The sequence below is a fragment of the Diceros bicornis genome, chromosome 33, assembly GCF_020826845.1.
Source record: "Diceros bicornis minor isolate mBicDic1 chromosome 33, mDicBic1.mat.cur, whole genome shotgun sequence".
Classification (NCBI taxonomy): Eukaryota; Metazoa; Chordata; class Mammalia; order Perissodactyla; family Rhinocerotidae; genus Diceros; species Diceros bicornis.
In genome coordinates, this window is record NC_080772.1 from 37,607,586 (window position 1) to 37,626,068 (window position 18,483).

An 18,483-nucleotide genomic window follows, 5' to 3' on the forward strand; every position below is an offset into this window, starting at 1 on the left:
ATGTAGGGAGGGAGGTTAAATCTCCAAGCTCAGGGCATGCTAACACCGCCATTCTGTGAACATGCATCCTACGAACAGGCATGAAGCCCGACTATGCTTGTGCAGATCATCAATTACCTCACCTCTCCTCATCTCCAAGCATCTATCTCCACACTTCACACCAGCTTGTCCCCTACCCCATAAATATCCCTGAGTCCCTATTTTCGGGGAATTGGATTTGAGATTCATTCTCCTGTTTCCATACTTGGCTGCCTTGTGATTAAACCCTCTCTCTCTCTGCAATCTCATCGTCTTGGTGTTTCGCTTTCTGAGTGGTGGGCAAAAATGGACCTGGTGTGGTAACATTCTTTGCAATCTCTTTAAGGTCAACTGTAGTGCTTTGCACAACACTAATAGTAGTAGTAATAATAACATCATCAACAGCTATTACAACAATAATAGCAGTTGCCTGAATTACCTGAGCATTTGCTCTGTACTGGTCTCTGTGCTAAGTGTCTTGCACAGCTTACAATTTATCATGTTTGTTGAGCTGAAAACTTTTGCTATATGACAGCCCTCACATTGCATAAATTAACAACACTCTTTGGATTAATTGCCAAATATCTTGTCACTTTGCATGATTTTAGAGTTTTTCTATAGTAAACTGAATAAATTCTCACCATGGTTCCTACAAAACAGTAAAACTGTAGACAAACAAAATATTTAGTTAGCTTGATTCACTAGAGGCTATTCCCACTTGAGATTAATGCATAGTGGGCATAGACCCTCATCTAATTGGATATCTTTGCTATTCAGGTTAAATTATATTACCAAAGCTTGTCATTGTAATTTTGAATAAGGGCATTTTTAGTCACAGTCTAAGGGAAAATTCCAATGAATACTTTAATAGCGTCTGCCTTCCTATATTTTTTGAAAATGATATGGTTTCACCATCACTTAATATATTACAACCTTCACAATAATCAAGCTTCTTTTATGCCACTATATTTTGAGCTATTAAATGTATATACAACATTATCACAATAGTACATATTTTAAAAATCTACTCACAATTCCATCATTCTAAGATTTGTCTAAGGTAATTTTTCTATCATTTCTATGCCTTGTTAACAGACACATTTCAAATAATGCAATTCATGATAACATAAAATTTTATATTTTACCATTTCCTTTGTGTATACATCATAATCATGTCTTGTTTCATACATTCTCCATAATTAACCTTTCAAATGATTGCATTATATTCCACTGAGTTGACGTGCTATTGTTTGCTATACCACTACCATATTACTGGATAATTTGCGTTGCTCGCCAAATTTTTTTCTACTGGCAAGAAAGTTGCAATGAATACCATTGTTCATGTGAGATCTACTTCATTATTTCAGCATTACTAATTTGGAAACTATACATGTTTTCCTGTTTATTGTAAGATACACTAATGCTGTGATTTAAACTTGAAATATTTTTTTCAGTCTTATTCATTTGCTATTGATACTACCGAGAGTTTCTTTAAAATAGTCATGACAATATAGTGTTCTGACTTTACAGTAGCACAAGAAGTACATATAGAAGAATGAAAAAAACCATCAAGAACTACTTTCATGGAAGTTAAATGCAGAGAAGACAGCATTAGAAGTAAAAATATTGATCATTTAATATTTATTGAATACTGCCAATGGGTCAGGTATTGCTAGTTAAGTTTAATTCTATCAGTTGCTATTTTTTAAATTTTTTTTTTGAGGAAGATTTGTCCTAAGCTAACATCCGTTGCTAATCCTCCTCTTTTTGCTTGAGGAAGATTCGCCCTGGGCTAACATCTGTGTCCATATGCCTCTATTTTGTATATGGGTCACTGCCACAGCATGGTTGATAAGTGGTGAAGGTCCACGCCCAGGATCTGAACCTGCGAACCCAGCCCGCCAAAGCAGAGTGCGCTGAACTTAACCACTATGCCACAGGGCCGGCCCCTATGAGTTGCTTTTTTATGTTAAAAAAATTATTTTTCAATTATATAGTCTCAGTGCTTATTAGAAAAGCTATATTTCAATTTTTTACTAAGGTTCAGGACATTTCTCTTTCTCTTTTTTTTTTGTGGTGAGGAAGATTGGCCTTGAGCTAACATGTTGCCAATCTTCCTCTTTTTACTTGAGGAAGATTCACCCTGAGCTAACACCTGTGCCAAGCTTCCTCTATTTTTTGTATATGGGACACTGCTCCAGCATAGCTCGACGAGCAGCGTGTAGGTACAGACCTACAAGATCTGAACCTGCGAAGCCAGGGCTGCCAAGCGGAGCATGCGAACTTAACCACTACACAACCAAGCCGACCCCCAGGACATCTTTCTTGACATTGTTAATAGTTTTAATTTTTTTCTGTTGATTTTCATGGAATTTTTCAGGTAAATTGTCACATAATTTGCAAATAATGATAGCTCTGGTCTCTACTTTGTTTTAAATATTGACACATGTAAGACCCACTTGCAAAAGAAAATAAATAGGTGCTCCTAAGAAATTCTGAAGAGCTGGCTGAAGGTTTAAATAACTTCACATAATCCACAAGGCTCAGTGATAATCACAACACTGCTCACTGGAAGTTTAAAAAGGTAGTGGGAAAAAAGTCTCATTTTTGCTTTATGGAAATATAAGAGGTAAAATGTCAAATGTCAAAGATGAACAAAAACATAGAAAAGTGCTATTTTTAAAACTTCTAAAATAAAAAGAAACTTTTTATGTACAGTATAAATCTTGAACTAATCTTTGCTTATTAATCCTGCATTAAGGTAAAAGTGCTTTGAACCATGAATTGTGAATATGAGCACCTTCTATATAAAAATCTCAATATAAAGATATAGATTATGACAAACATGATCAAGAAATTATATATTTTTGACACTGAAAAGATTTAGATTATTAATAATTTTTAGAATAGGAAGATTAATACTGCCAGGGAGTGAAAGGGTTTTTCAAATAAGCTCACAATTAATAACACTTTCAGAAAACATTTTTGCATGACTATATAGAATTGCCATATTCATATTATAAATTTATATCAAAATAAAATGGACATGATAAAACATACTTTAGTCTCCAAAATATGCACTGTAAGCATATATTAAATGTTCTGCTTTATATTACGAATAAAAATAGTTTTACTGAATCCAAAACGAGTATGCAAATAGATGTTTAAAATGCTTAAAGTCACCCAAAAATAAAGTGACTAGAGAGAAAATTGGAAACTCAGCTGATTGTGAATCCATTCTACTGACTACCTACACACTTGCCCCAAAGGCTTACGCAGTCAGGAAAAGTCAATAGAATTCAAGAGTTTCAAGGAATAAATCTTAAACCATAATTGAATACAAATATTTTGAAAATCAATTAATATTGACATTAAAGTGCAGTACTACACACAATTTCAGTTGCTTCTTAAAATGTTTACCTAAAGTATTTGAAAGACTATGATTTGTATTACAAAGAAATTTTAATCAGTTCTCTGTGTACATTGTCTTGGAGACGGCTCCCTCTGGTCTTATGTGAACCCAGCCCCAATTACAACCTACTATTAATATTATCAGCTAATACTTTCTGGCAGTATAGTATTAAGCTATGACTCAGAGAAATTTTAGAGTACCCTGCACTATGTAACTTCCCTTAGCATTTTTTTGTTTGTAAAACACTTTTTGGATTTTTCAGCCAACAGAACATTTTTAATCATCTCATTGAGTAAAGTGACGTGAACAACAACAATAACAAATCATTCCATTCCTTTCCCTTATACCATAAGAATGAGAGCCATTTTCTTTGATCTTTATTCAGTTAAAAGTTATTTCTAAAAATAATTTCAAATAGCACGCGAATTTAAGTTAATGAATATAATGAGTATTTCAAAATGCTGAGTCTGTCTTGGTACATAATAGCTGCCATTTCCCGAGCTTACCATATACCTAGGATGGAATTTATTAGCTATTATATAGATGAGGAAAGTAAGCTCAGAGATATTTAACAAATGTGTATTATCTATGTGCAGGCCACTGTGCAATCCAGCAGTAAATAGGGGAGTAGTTACAGCCCTTGCCTGGAGCCTATGACAAACGGGATCCAACTCTAAGTCTATCTCTAACATCTAGGAGTTTAAGAATTATCTCATATTGATGCAAACAAGAACACACAACTAGCCAACAGGAATGAGTGACATCATTAGGTTGAGGGCTAGGAGAGAATTCTTCCAACTGTAGAAGACAAATCCATTCTTTGGGGTCACAAAAACGGCACCAAGTTTATATAAAACCCACAGTGAACTTTCCTGAATTTCTACAAATACTGTTGCTCCCTTTTGAATAACTAGTCCCATGCTGCTTTACAAACAGCAGCAGAAATCTGGAAGATACGTGAACATTTGGTATTGACAGGGAAAGACCTGGAAAGCCAGGAGTGCCTGGCAAGTTGAAAAAACAGCAGGGAGACAGGTGTGGCTGGAATTGAGTAAAAATGAGCAGAATAAGAAAGAGTAGTTGAGATCAGAGAGGCAGAGTGAAACAGGCTGATTATGCAGCCTTGTGGGCAACTGAAAGTACCTTGGCTTTTTTCCCCCAACTTTATTGAGGTACTATTGACAAAAAATAATTGCATATATTTAAGGTGCACAATTTGATGATTTGATATAAGTATACATTGTGAAATGATTACCACATGCAAACTAATAAACATATCCATCACCTCATATAGTTACTAATTTTGTGTGTGTTTTGTGTGTGTAGGTGGTGAGACCACCTGAGATCTACTCTCTTAGCAAATTTCAAGTAATCAATACGTTTTATTATTAATTGTAGTCACCATGCTGTATATTACATCTCCAGGACTTAAATATTGTGATTTTATTTCCTTTGGATATACACACAGAAGTGAGACTGTCTGGTAAGAACCTTGGCTTCTACTCTGAGTCAGACACTGAGGGGAAATGGCTAGAATCTTAACGGATTTTGAAGGTAGGGCCAACAGGATTTGGCTCCACCTTTTGGGATTTATTTATTAAATAAACAGGAAAATGGTCTTGCTATTATTTTGGATAGAAAGAGAGAAGCAGAGGGGGTAGGTCTGTGAAGGAAGATCAGTAGCTCAGCTTCAGGCATGTTGAATTTGGCATCTGAGTGGAGAGGTCAAGGAGGAGCTTGAATAGGTGACTCTCGTGCTTCCCCACTTCACTTCTCTACGCGTACACACTTCTGAAAGCAGAACAAAGACGTTCGCCCTGGTGATTTTGACATTCGGGTTTTCTCCTTATCCCGGACCAGACTGCTTGTTGGGAAGTCTCTCTACCTGGATTCTACAGTAGTTTCTATTATTTTATTATTCCCCAGTAATAAAACTCAACCCAATAACCCCCAAAGGGCCACTACTGTTCTCTGTTTTGTGGGCTTAAACTCAAGGGAAGCATTTCTGATTGATAATTATATGCTGCCCTTTCCTTGACAGGATTTAAGCATTTAAAGGGAAAGAACAGATTTTCAACTTCTTTCATTCTAAAAGTTCAGGATGATATATACTGAAAAGTCTCAATATACACTCAAAAAATTGAATAAATATTCTGTGTGTGCAATGTGATATAGTTACATAAGCGATGTGAACAAGACACAGGTCCAGATTTGGATAGTGGACAGGAACATGCAACAAAGGAAGAAAAATTTTAAATAAAATAAAATGAATGAGAGGAGTAAATCTTGGTCCATGGGGTGACATTTAGCATAGAATGAGAAAGAAATTGACATTCAATACCATGAGATACTAAGCTATTGAACGGAAAAATCAAAAACTTCAATTTTGATCAATTGTGAAGAGTTTAGTCACAAATCAATGTTATGGAAATATAACTGAGGACAAAATCTTATACCTCTAAACTATCTCTTTCAATAAACATCTGTATTCTTTTCTCTCTCTCTCTCATATAAAATCTCTTCTTTTATGAAACAAAATTGGCTCATGTCCTGTACTTATGAGGCTTGGCTAATGGGACATTGTACCTTCAACGGAGTTAAGTTCTGTTTAAGTCTGTTTCTGGACAAGTCTGTTTCTATAGAAATACACGAACTATGATTCTTCAGTAGAATTAAGTGGGTGGTCACAAGTAAAGATGGTCATATTTAAGAACAAATAGTTTTGTGATAAATGAGCAGACAAGAATTTGACAAAGGAAAACGAACCAAATGACTTCTGTGTTGGTTTAATTTTTTTGGGGGGGGCGGTGCTAAATGATGAAATGCTTTTCTTAGAGCCGTGAGCTTTGCTCTTCTACATTAATTAGGAAGACCCTTTACTGTACTTCCTTGAATGCTGGTCCATGACAGCATTGCCCCTTAATTAACACTATCTTAACACTCTCTAGCTCTAGTGTACAGCGCCGGCCTTAGCGTGTTCCCCTTGAAATAAAGAACTGGTCAGTAGCCAAATGGAATCATCCCTTTTTTTGGTGCTAAAACACCTCCAGTTTTTCTACCTAGTCTCAGCTTCAGGAAGAATATAGTTACCATTGCATTCTTCCATATATAACAAAATATCGTGTACTAAAAATTATCCTGTACCAAGTCTGGCTAATTTTGCTTTCTGCTTTCTTTCCCACCACAAAATAACTAAATATTCAGTGTTTTTATCTTGTAGTCCAAAGGAACTTGGGGAGTATTCCTTTGAACAATCAGATCTTGCTACTGTCAACTCAGCCAGAGTAGCCCCACCATGACATATATAAAGCTTACATTCTTCAGGGAACACACTCAAAGATCACCTACTCCAAAGTGAGGACAAAGCTTCTTTTGTTATTGCTATTTTGTTTCTCTGTTCCTTGGCATTTTGTTTTGATTTTCATTTCCTTGCTTCAGGTGGTTTACATTCCCTAAAGATTATGAAGCTGTATGGAAGTCTTAATTTTCTCATGCATAAAAACAGAATTTTAAATACATTTTAAACATATATAATGTTCATAATATATAATATTCTATATATAATTTATTTATAGTCCCATATAGAAACACACATCCAGGTGAACTCACCTTAAATAAATGAGTGCCAGGAGCGTTCAATGTCAATCAAATCCCCTAAGAGGAAGCTTGCCACCCAAAAGAATGATGCTGAAACTCCTATTAAAAGAAACACTCCTTTCCAATAAGAAAACAAAATTACCTAATGATGTTACCTTTTACTTACCTCTAGGTTTTCTTATTTTTTACTTAAAAATGATACATATAGAATTTAAGTAAATAATACTCATGCAAATCTTTGGGCAAGGATTAACAAACTAGCAGAATGAAATACTTTAAGTAACGTCATATTGGTTGATCATTGTTGTATAAACATACCAGCCATAGTTTAATCAAACAGTCGTTATATCGAGATCCCTATTCATTAGCTTGAGCGTGATGAAGCCCATACGAACCAATCCTTGCTCTGAAGAAGTTTATAGTCCAGCTAAGGTACACGTTACAATGAGAAATAATTAGAGCAGACAGAAATTAAAAACATGCTAATTGGATGTAGAGAATAAATACAAAAATCACTAGAAAGAGATTTTGGGTTGAAGAACAGTCAGAGAGGTTGGGACACATGGTAGATGCTGAGGAGGGAAGTTTTGATAAGCAGAGGCCTGCAAAGAAGCCCCAGACATTGAAACTCAAGTGAAATGAGTGCTGGGTGGGCAAGAGCTGAGGAGATAAACAGGTTTCTAATTTGTATAGAGAATTTGTAACGAAGAAAAGTAGAAAATCAAGTTACATTAGTAAAAGTGAGATCAAATAGTGGGTCAATCTATGGGATAGTGGGTCTATCGACAGGATAGTCGGTAAGGAGCAAACTATGAAAACTAATGATGAGTACATTAAAGGAAAACTAAAAAGGCAGGGGCACACAAGAGAGACAGGCAGAGAGTAACGTCAGGCAGGAAGATCAGGTCTGGGGAAACGACACTAATTTAGAGGTGAACGTAGCTGAGACTGTGCATGCATCGTGGGAAAAGTGAGGAGACCAGAAGTCCTTAACAAGGAAAAACAGAATTTGGGGGCTTGGTCATGTGGACGCTTCCCCACATCCTTCCGTGACAACGTGGGGAACCTCTGTGTGAGTCCTCTCACCACCGTCCACTTTGGAAACTAGAACGTAAGCCCCAAGAAACCAGGGTCCAGACTGTCCTCTTTACTGCTACATTGCCAGTGCCCGAAACAGCAACTCCCAGTAGGAGCTCGATAAACATTTCTTGAATGTTTACTTTTTTAAAATATAATGAGTCCACCTTTCTTTTGAGATTTTCCCTAACTCTTTCAGGTAGCCAAGCTCAGCGTGAAAACCTAGATTTGGAATCAAGTAGACCGCATTCAAGTACTGACCACACTATTGACAAACCTTATAACTGAGAGTAAGTACTTAGCTTCTCTGATCTCAGTTTCCTCATGTGTGTCCATCTTGCAGTGTTATTATAAGGTTCAGAGATTATGGATGTAAAGTGCCTAGCACACATCCAAACACATAGTAGTCACCCAGTCCACAGTAGCTATTAACCAAGAGCAGCAACACTCAATCATGCTCTCTTCGCTTTGATCAAATCTTATATGTTCCTGACTTATATCATTTATCCTTTTGCACTAGAGTTAACAGGTCTGTCTTCTCTCCCTCAATATACCCACTTTTTAGTATACCAAATACCAATTTCTTTAATGTGTCTAGGAAAGTTCTCAAAATTCAACATAAGCCTTTTCTCAGTCAAGTTTTCTTGATCTAATCAACCGCACTTCAGTACTTTCTCTTCATGTCATTGTTGTACCTTTTACTCCTGTGTGTTAGAAGTATTTGGGTTCATGTTTGTCTTCACTCCTGGACCACGAGCTCCATAAAGACGGGGGTGCCACCTTCTATTCACACAGCCTTGGTGTCTAGTAAGCCACCCTGGGCACACATACTCACTATATGAAAGAGTAGGGGAGTATGAAAATTATGAAGTTATGTGACACAAAATCCATTAGGTAAGTGGAGATTAAGAAGAATGGAATGCCTAACAGAAGACACCTTCAACAAAAATTATTCTTAGAAAGAGAACGGGAACTTCTGAAAAAAGAAATTAAATTCAGACAGTTCAGGAGCTCTGTCTTATAGAGAGTTTTGATTAAGGAACCTAAGGTCACATGGGTGTTCAGAGAAGCTGGCTTTACTCATGTTTTTTATACCCCTGTGATGATATGGAAAATAGTGGCTACTGCCTTCTACTTGAGAGCTGGTCTTTAAACTTTTTATCCATTCTTGATTCCAGGAACCAGTGATCACAGGACCTCACGTTGTCAGTCAAGAGCATTGGCTAAGCTCCATACCGCGCAGAGCAAAGAGGGTGGTGAAAATGGTCATTCGATATGAAGATACTGGTCTCTTTTGAGATCAGCAATCGAATTAGATGGACAGGAGGAATGAAAAGAATACACCCAGAGTCAATTCCACATCATACTCTCAGATAAGGGTGACGCTTTGGTCATATCACCATGATATTAAGGTATAAAAATAGGATGGTGAAATTCAGCAAAAACAGTGAAAGCAAAATCCTGCAGCTGTCATTCGGTGTCTTGTAGAATAAACAAATGATTGCATTTTATTTTCATTTCAACTAGTTACTGCGAGCTTAGCCACAATGAGTAATGATACATATATACAGTAAGATTTTTTTTCATACTCCTTGACTCTAAATTTATTAATCTACTTAAATTCAATGGGAGATATCTAATTAAGCATTGCAATGCATTTATAGAATTCAAAAATCTATTCATGTGTTTGAAAAAAGCATCGATTTTTTCTAGAAAGTATGATGCTCTTGTGCATATTATATCAAATCCAAAGCTGATTTCCCAATAAAGAAAATAGAGTACTTGGTCTATTAAAAATTATTTGAAATCTATATTTTTAAAGTATAGCCTCTGGTAGATAGGAAATTCTGTATAAGTAGGAGAATACTTCATTATTTATTGATTCATGTCCACCAAAAAAGAGAGCACATTATTTTATTTTTAACTGAATGGTATTGCGAAAACGTGGCTATTTTAATACTCTCATGCCAACATAAAACATATTTTTCATTAATCTTTAAGGTTGGTTTACAAGCATTGAGAGAGAAAACTATTTTTCAGTATTACACTATATTCACTTTTCAATATTATATAACTTACTTTGATACATTGTTTATCAAGTGTTACTGTCTGAGTCCTCAATGGCATTAAAAAGCATATTTAGCAAAATGTAAAATTAGTTTTAGCTTGTAACCTTTTTAAAAAGTAATATAAATTAGGTAGATATAAATGCCTGAGTAAAGAAAACAACAACAGCATGTATATGTAAAACCAAAGTGGTGGTCTCACAGAGGAGATTTAACCCAAATGGCTACCAGTAGACTCCCGAGAAAAGATCAATATTCTTCCTAAAAAACGACGCTTTAATTGTCAAGCAAAATTGTAGGGATCTCATAAAGATGTGCAACCAAAGACAGAAAAGCTGCAGTGCGCCTGGAAGTGGCTGAGCTCCCAAGCAAATCACCCCTATTAGTTCCTATTCATGGTTTAAATTATGCTTTTTTATCTGTTCATAACACGCGGCATTTTCTTACCCTCACATTTCTAGGCATTTTAGCTTCTGCTGACATAAAAGCATTCCCCAAATAGACTGTTACACCGCAACCTTCTGCTAGACATTTAAGCCCATTTGTGCGTTTATTGTCTAAGATGCTTTTTTTGAACCTTCTAACTGCGAGAGGTCTGGGAAGGTAGTGTCAGCATGAATGAGAACTTGTTTTCTGAAGCGACACTGTAGACACTGGATCTACCGTTGAAAAAAAATCACAGCCTCCTACCTTGAAAACAAACATCTCCCGGCGAAGAATAGCGAGAGTGTTAAAGTTCCCGTCGCAGATGTTGGGTTTGGCTCCAGGATAGGAAGGTCTGCCAGTGGGAGGCCTCGGGGGTTTGGGCCTGTCATTCTTCCTGGGGTCGGCCGGAGGAACAGAGCGGTGTGGGGGCACTGTGGGCAGAGGTCTCGTTGGTGGCGGGATCTTGTCAGGTGGACCTGGTAAAAATAGGAGGATAGCACTTGGCTCACTTAAAACTGGAATAGAGCTGGAAAATACGCTACAGAGGACACACTCATCAGCGGAGGCACAGACTAAGTGAGCTAAGAGGCCTTTAAGATCGTATATTTTCTGAGAAAAAAAACCATCTTACCCAACAAACCATTGCCTAGTCTATCAGAAACTGTCCTTATCATGTTAAATTCTGGATCCAAGTAACTAGGTTTTCTTTGTTAATTTTTAATGATTTTTTTTATAGCTTCACCACAGTCCTTACTGGAAAACCTACTTTCAAATCTTTGTGGAAGTAGGTGGTACATAAATAATAAATAAATGAAAATGAATACTGGAACCATGCATGTAAGCTTTCACCAAAGTTAATCCTAGATTTTGACAGACAACGATTCTATGCAAATATTTCTAAAAGATAAACATTAACTAATCAATGTTTATTCTACCCTCTGTCTCCAACTGTAATTTATAACCTTTTCCTGACTTTCATGATTTTCTTCTAATGAAATGTTTTGACAAATTGCTAGAAGAGTGTTTCATTGGAATACTGAATCTAAAACACCTATTGATTAAAACACCACTAGTAAAATATTAATGTGAAGAAGTATTTCTAAAAACAGGTTTCTAAATCAAGCCAAAGTTTACACACATAATTTGGTACAGATGGAAAGCATCATTCCTGAAGGGATTTATGTTTTTAAAAAGAAATACAGAGCTGTTTGCACTTAATATTTAGATACGGAAAGAATATTCTCTTGCAGACCTTCAGTCTAGACTGCTAATTCATGAGGTCATGAGAAACAGACTCTTTTCACTTAACCACTTAGGAGGAATTTCTGATGACACACACTTAGGCATAGGACAGCTCATTCAACATATGAGCTATTTCGTTTTGCTTTCGAGATATTTCTCTTTTCTCAGTATCCCCAAAATAAAGAGCAGCATGAAAGTTGACCTTTTTTTCCAAATCTTATTTTAACCCTGAGAGAATGCTTACTACTGAGATATTGAAATTGAAAAACTAATGAATGCAAAACCAATTAGTGAACTTTATGCTACTTAAAAATGCAAATGACATCTTCTGGATACTGGAGATTAACATACAGATAACACAATTTGTCTTTGTATTATAAAAATGAAAGCTTCACTTCATTAATTTAGTATAGCAGATTCTCTATATGTAAATTATAAATGTCAAGTTCTTAACAATTATGTGTGAAATAAATGTCTTTATAAAGGTCAATGGTTCTATTGAGGGAGTTAGGATTATAGTAAATATATACAATAGTCTTTCTCCCTTTTGTCTTAATTTGCATTTTTTGACTGAACCCTATAAATAAAAATGATTTTACTGTATTAGAAACTTAATTTGAATTATGTGTTAGTATACTTAGCCATTTGTTAACTTTCACTCTTAGTCAATAATTACATGCTTTTGAGGTCATTTTGTTGTATCCATCACACAAGATTATTTTTCGCAACTTCAAGAGTGATTTATCTAGGAACTATCTAACATTTAATATAAACTGAGAGTCCATCTGTCAATTTTTATCAAAGTCTCAGCATCTTATATGAAAGTCTTATATTTCTCACTGTTTTTATTGGTTACATTCATTTATTACATTTTTTACCTGAATTTTAAATACTCAAGTTTATTAGATCTTTACTATAACTGCAGGTTTCAACTGAACTCAATAAGAAAAGTTCATCAGTGAATAGACTTTCCTATAATCTGTATATCTGGGACTGTTGCCAACAAAACGTGACTGATAGAAGACTTTTGCCAATAGGCCAGATTTGCCTTTTTTTTTTTTTTCAGTATTTATCTCTCTCATATGCTTAGAGCATCTACTTCATAAAAGAAAACACAGCAGCAATTCTGGACTTCACTGTAGGGTTAACCAAACAGAAACAGTGGTCACCTACCATATATCTTCTGGATGCCCTGCAAATCATCATTAGGTAGCTTGAAGTTGTCAGTTTCCATGTACTGGTAAAAGGGAGCCATGATGGCAGTGGGGTCATTGGAATGCTCCAACCCCAGAGCATGTCCCAGTTCGTGAACGGCTACGAGAAATAAGTCATTTCCTGTGCAAATGAGAAGAAAAGACGCTATTGTAAAGCCCAAGTACAGAACTGAAAAGGACAATTTGACGAGAAATAAGTCATTTCCAGTGCAAATGAGAAGAAAAGACACTATTGTAACTAATACCCAAGTACAGAATTGAAAAGGACAATTTGGTGTTATCAAAATTTTACAAAGAAAAATAGGAGGAACTCTTTATTTCAACTATCAGTATGACTTTATCATTGGATTTCATATTGGTGAAATCCAATATGCTGTTTTAAAAGGGGGGGTGTGAAGAGGTGATGATAATGAGGTCACAGAAATTTAGAAACTGAAAGGGAAGAGCAAAGAATAAAAGTTGAAAAGAGCAGCACATCAGAAATTGCTACTACTGCTGTTGAAATATCCTTCCAATTAGGAAGCATCAAATAGATAGCATCTCACTTTTATACCTTTACATGGAACACAATTCTGACAATAACTCAGTCAAAAATATAGGGCAGATACAATCCCGACTTGTACACAGATGAGTAAATTAAGGTATAGATATGACAAGTCTTGTCAAGAACAGCACATCTTTGTATTTACAGAGCTGCAAAAAGAACTCAGGTTACTATAACTCCTAGAATAAGGCTTTTCTTTATAACTAGCCTAGAATATAGGAATACAGTCATGTAAAGTAAAAGCCATAGGCTAGCTCTCTAAATACAAATTCTAATCAATTCCTAGGTAATCTGAACAAAATATATTTATCTGAGAGTGGCTGTTTCTCACTGAAAATAAAGAACATCTCTCCCATCCGTGGCACACTTGCACAGTGAAGTCTATTTAGTGCAAACTCTCAGAGACACTTGATCTGACTGTGCAGGCAAACCCCTGCTGATGACCCCTCCATGTTGTCTGCTCCTGGATCATCATAACTAAACTCATGAGGAAAAGAGCCAGTCCTACTTGTATATTTAATACTAAAAATGTAGTTGAACCATGTGAGCATCAAACAGCTGGGGCTGTTATACTTCTAAGGGTTATGTTTCTAAGTGAAAAGTTTAACATGATTGAACATAAATGTAAAGATTCATATGGATGACTTGCTACAAATGCAAATGATTTCAATGAACTTCCTGAGTGTTATTTTTAGAAAACTCCTTTCCAACCATTTTTTGTTAACGCACTGTGATAATTCCTTTCAGAGGGTTACTTTCTTTTTACACAAAAGCCAGGTACATAACCAACATTTTTTCCAATCTGGAGTACTCTGTCATAGAAAAACGGATAAAACTATGGGGCTGATTCCTGGTACGACATTAGCATACCAAAAATGAGCCAAACACTTCAGGAACCCAGCTGGCTCTCAAAGAATAACTGATGAAACACCAGTGCGAAACAAATTAGAGGGCTTTAAAAAGAAATAGAAATTAACATTTCTAATCTCAAAGAGCTTATCTTCTTCTCTTATAAAATAAGACTTAAAAGGGAAAATCAACAGACAAAAACAAAAACAATATAATATGTATTAGCTTTAATAAAAAGATATTAACTATTTTTATTAAACGTTTACTAAGTCTGCTCTGGGCATTCGGAACATTTACCTGCATTTTCTCATTTAGTTCTTACAACCATCCTGTGAGTTAGTCACTATTAGGTCCACTTTAAAAATAAGAAAACAAGCCTTGAAGACATTAAATACAATTTGTAAGGTACAGACAGGTGGAATTCAAATTTCTCTAAGTCTGATTTCAGAGATTATCCTTTTAATTACTACAGTAAATCACACAGCCACAAAAGTATTAGCATGCACAATAGATTATACAATGTAGCCATGTGGAAACAATTTCATTCATTAAATCATCCATTCATTCTGTTACCTTTTATTGCATGCCTACTATGAGTTAGGCACTGATCTAGGCTCTGGCAATACAGCAGTGAACAAAACTTACAAAAAATCCCTGCTCTCATAGCATTTACCTTCTAATGAGGGAGACTTGAAAGAAACAAGATAGAAAAGTAAACCATATAGGATGTTACATGGTTATACACGATAAGGAGAAATAATAAGGCAGAGAAAGGATGAGGTCAGAGAGGAAATGGAACATGTATGGAATTTTAGATACTAGTCACGGTTTTGGCTTCTAGTCTGACTGTGGTGGGGATCACTGAACGTTTCTGAGCAGAGCGGGGACATAATCTGACTTCCATTTTAACAGGATCACTCTGGTGACTGCTCTTGAGAACCAAGTGCTGTGGGCAAGGGAGAAGCGTGATTCAATTTCTGCAGTTACTGCAACGAGGGCAACGATGCTGGTGGCCTGGACCACAGTGGGAGCAATGGAGGTGGGCAGAAGAGTAAAATTTTGAAAGGGGAATCACAGAGTTTCTTAAAGGACAAGAGAAAACGTGTGAGAAAAGGAAAAGGTCAGAGATAACACCATATTTTCTGGCCCAGCAACTGGAAGAATTAAGTTACCATTCACTGAGATGCAGAAAACCACAGGAGGAACTAATTTTTGGTGTGTTTTTTGGTGGGGGTGAGTGGATAGTGGTTAGCGTTACCAGGAGGTAACCAGGAGGTGGATAGTGTTACCAGGAGTTCATCTTTTGAGTGTTAAGTTAGAGACACCTTTTCAATCATGATATTAGCAGGGGTGAGCTGGAAGAATACTCAATGGCAGTCATGGTAGATATTCAAAATTGAGATTTGTAAGAGCAATGTCAAGGGTACACCCACGGAAGTGAGTCTCTGAATTAGGAAGGAGTACGAAATTGTAGAGGAGATCCAGTAACTGAGAGCCTGGAACACTGGAAATATTATCTACATGAATATCGAGATCACCAAGAATTAAAACAAGGGGAGTACTGAAGGAGGAGGACCGACCCAGGAGATAAAATCATCAAAGAATAGGGAGAAGGACCTGAGAATTAGTAGATGATTACAGCAAGGAGGGACAGTGGATGGGACAGTCTGACAAAATCAGTCAAAGCTTGAGGATTTTATGGAGAAGGGTAGAGGAATGTTCTTGAAGCGGCATTAAAGAGAACAAAGGGAGGATGGGCACCACGACTCAGGCCTTGAACAGCCACCATTTCGAAGGAATGTAAGAGAAAGAATATAATCAATGGAGACACCCATTTTAGTTACAAAAAAGAACCTAAAGGAGATAATCTCAAAATAGGTAGATTATTAAGGGGATTTTGCTGATGATTGACTTGGAACTTCTCTGGAATGAAGAGTTTCAGAAGAGAGAGAAGGGAAGGAAATGGAGGCAGAGATGGCAATGTACAAGTCATATGGGCATTGGAGTCCGAGGGGTGAGGGAGGTCTTGTCGTGTGCTTCCTGTGGTGATACATATGAACGGAGGTAAGCAGCCTAATCAAATCAGACCTCAGATCCCAAGACACTGAATATAAGAGATTATCATTACTTAAGAGTATGTTTAAAGGAATTGAACATGACTCAAGGAGATGAAAGAGAGTGAAATTAAAGAGGGAATACAGGTGAAAAGTGTACAGTGGCAGAAAGGACAACTTCCCATAACTGCTTTTGCTTAAATTTTTGTTGTTTTTCCACTGCCTACAAGATAATTCCACATTTCTCAGCAAGATAACTGAGACCCTTTATACAGAAGTCCCTGCCCTTCCTTTGCAACATTATCTCCCATTTCTTTTCCTTGTGTGACCTCTTTTCCAATTATAGAAAAATACGCTTGTTCAGTTCTTAAGGTCTCTGCATCAATGGTCTTCTTTCTGGAACTGCCCTCCCCTCCCTGGTGTGTTGAATGGACACCATGCAGACATGATGTGACTGCTCAGATGTCACCTTCTCTACGGAGTCTTTCCCTCAAGAGGTGCTGTCCCCATGTGCTCTCTTCTTAGGCGCCTACAGCCATTTGCGCATCCCCCATCACAGCAATTGTATTTTACTGTCATCATCCTTTGGAAAATCTTCCCAATATACTTTGAATTCTTTAATAACTAAAATTGTGCATCATTTATCTTAGTGTCTCCAGTTCAAAGACATTGCCTGGCACGTAGCAGATGATTAATCTTTAAATGAGTTGAATGAACAGATCAGTTTCCAGGGCGTGGAGGACTAATTTGAATTTGGGTAGTAAAGAATAGAATGTCGGGGCCGGCCTGGTGGCATAGTGGTTAAGTTCGCACACTCCGCTTTGGCGGTCCAGGGTTTGTGGGTTCGGATTCTGGGCATGGGCCTACACACCACTCATGAAGCCATGCCGTGGTGGCGTTCCACATACAAAATAGAGGAAGACGGGCACAGATGTTAGCTCAAGTAGAATCTTCTTCAAGCAAAAAAAAAAAAAAAAATAGAATGTAATTTCTACCTAAATATGGTTCGGAATTTTTTTCTTTTTTCCCTCAGCTTTACTGAGGTAGAATTGACAAATAAAACTGTAAGATATTTAAAGTGTACATTGTGGTGATTTGATACACGTATACATTTTGAAAGGACTTTCCCCTATTGAATTAATTAACACATCCATCACCTCACCTTTTGTTTTCTTTTTTTGGTGAAAACATTTGAGTTCTACTCTCTTATCAAATTTTAATTATACAATGCAGTGTTATCAACTACAGTCACCATGTTATACGTTACATCCTCAGACCTTATTCATCTTATAACAAAAAGTTTGTACCCTTTTACCAACCTCTCTCTGTTTCCTCCCAGAATTTTTTTCTCATGCAAAGATGGAAAGAGAATGAGATGAGATGAGAGAAGACTGAGGAGGCGACACTCTTATGTAGCTTCAGACAGTGGAACTAAAGTGCCCAACACTGAGAGTCACTTGTTGCTCAATAAATGTCAGCAAATCCTTGTGTTCACAGGTCAGGAAAACAGGACACGGTCCAGAGGAAACTGCTGGGGGAGGCAGAATGAGTTTATTTTACTGACTATTATGGAGGAGGAATTATGAGGATTGGGGGGAGTAAGGAGTGAGTGTGGGATGCTCAGAAGATCAGACAGTGGAAACTCAACAGACACAGGAGTTCAGAGTTGCTGAACAAAAGAATTTTTTTTCTCAAGATGCTGCTTTGAGTGAAAAACCAATGAAACATGGCTATTGGGGATCAACTAGCAAGCACGTTCTAGTCACAGGCAGAAATAAAAAACAGAAAGGAGGAGGGAGTTACTTATGAAGACTTATGGGAACCATGACAGTGCTGCGAGTACGTAAAACAGGGAGCAGACTTCCAGGACTGCGTCTCAGAGGATACTAGGGTAAGGGGAAGGCAGGAAGGAAAGGAGCCTCAGGCACTTTTAGATCAAACAGCTAACACCAACTCTAAAAAGAACACCTCTGTGATTTCAAAT

The 18,483-nt window shown here is 36.8% G+C and overlaps 1 protein-coding gene across 3 annotated transcripts in view; it reads right to left on the minus strand.

Moving 5' to 3' along the window:
- Window positions 1-18,483, minus strand: part of MMP16 (matrix metallopeptidase 16) — a 292,273-nt gene that overhangs the window by 62,646 nt on the left and 211,144 nt on the right. For all 3 annotated transcript variants that reach the window (XM_058528990.1, XM_058528989.1, XM_058528991.1), the window contains 2 exons: window positions 13,012-13,173; window positions 10,861-11,072 (listed from right to left, as the gene is read on the minus strand). In XM_058528990.1, coding sequence (XP_058384973.1) covers window positions 10,861-11,072; window positions 13,012-13,173 — 374 coding nt within the window. The remainder of the gene's footprint in view (window positions 1-10,860; window positions 11,073-13,011; window positions 13,174-18,483) is intronic.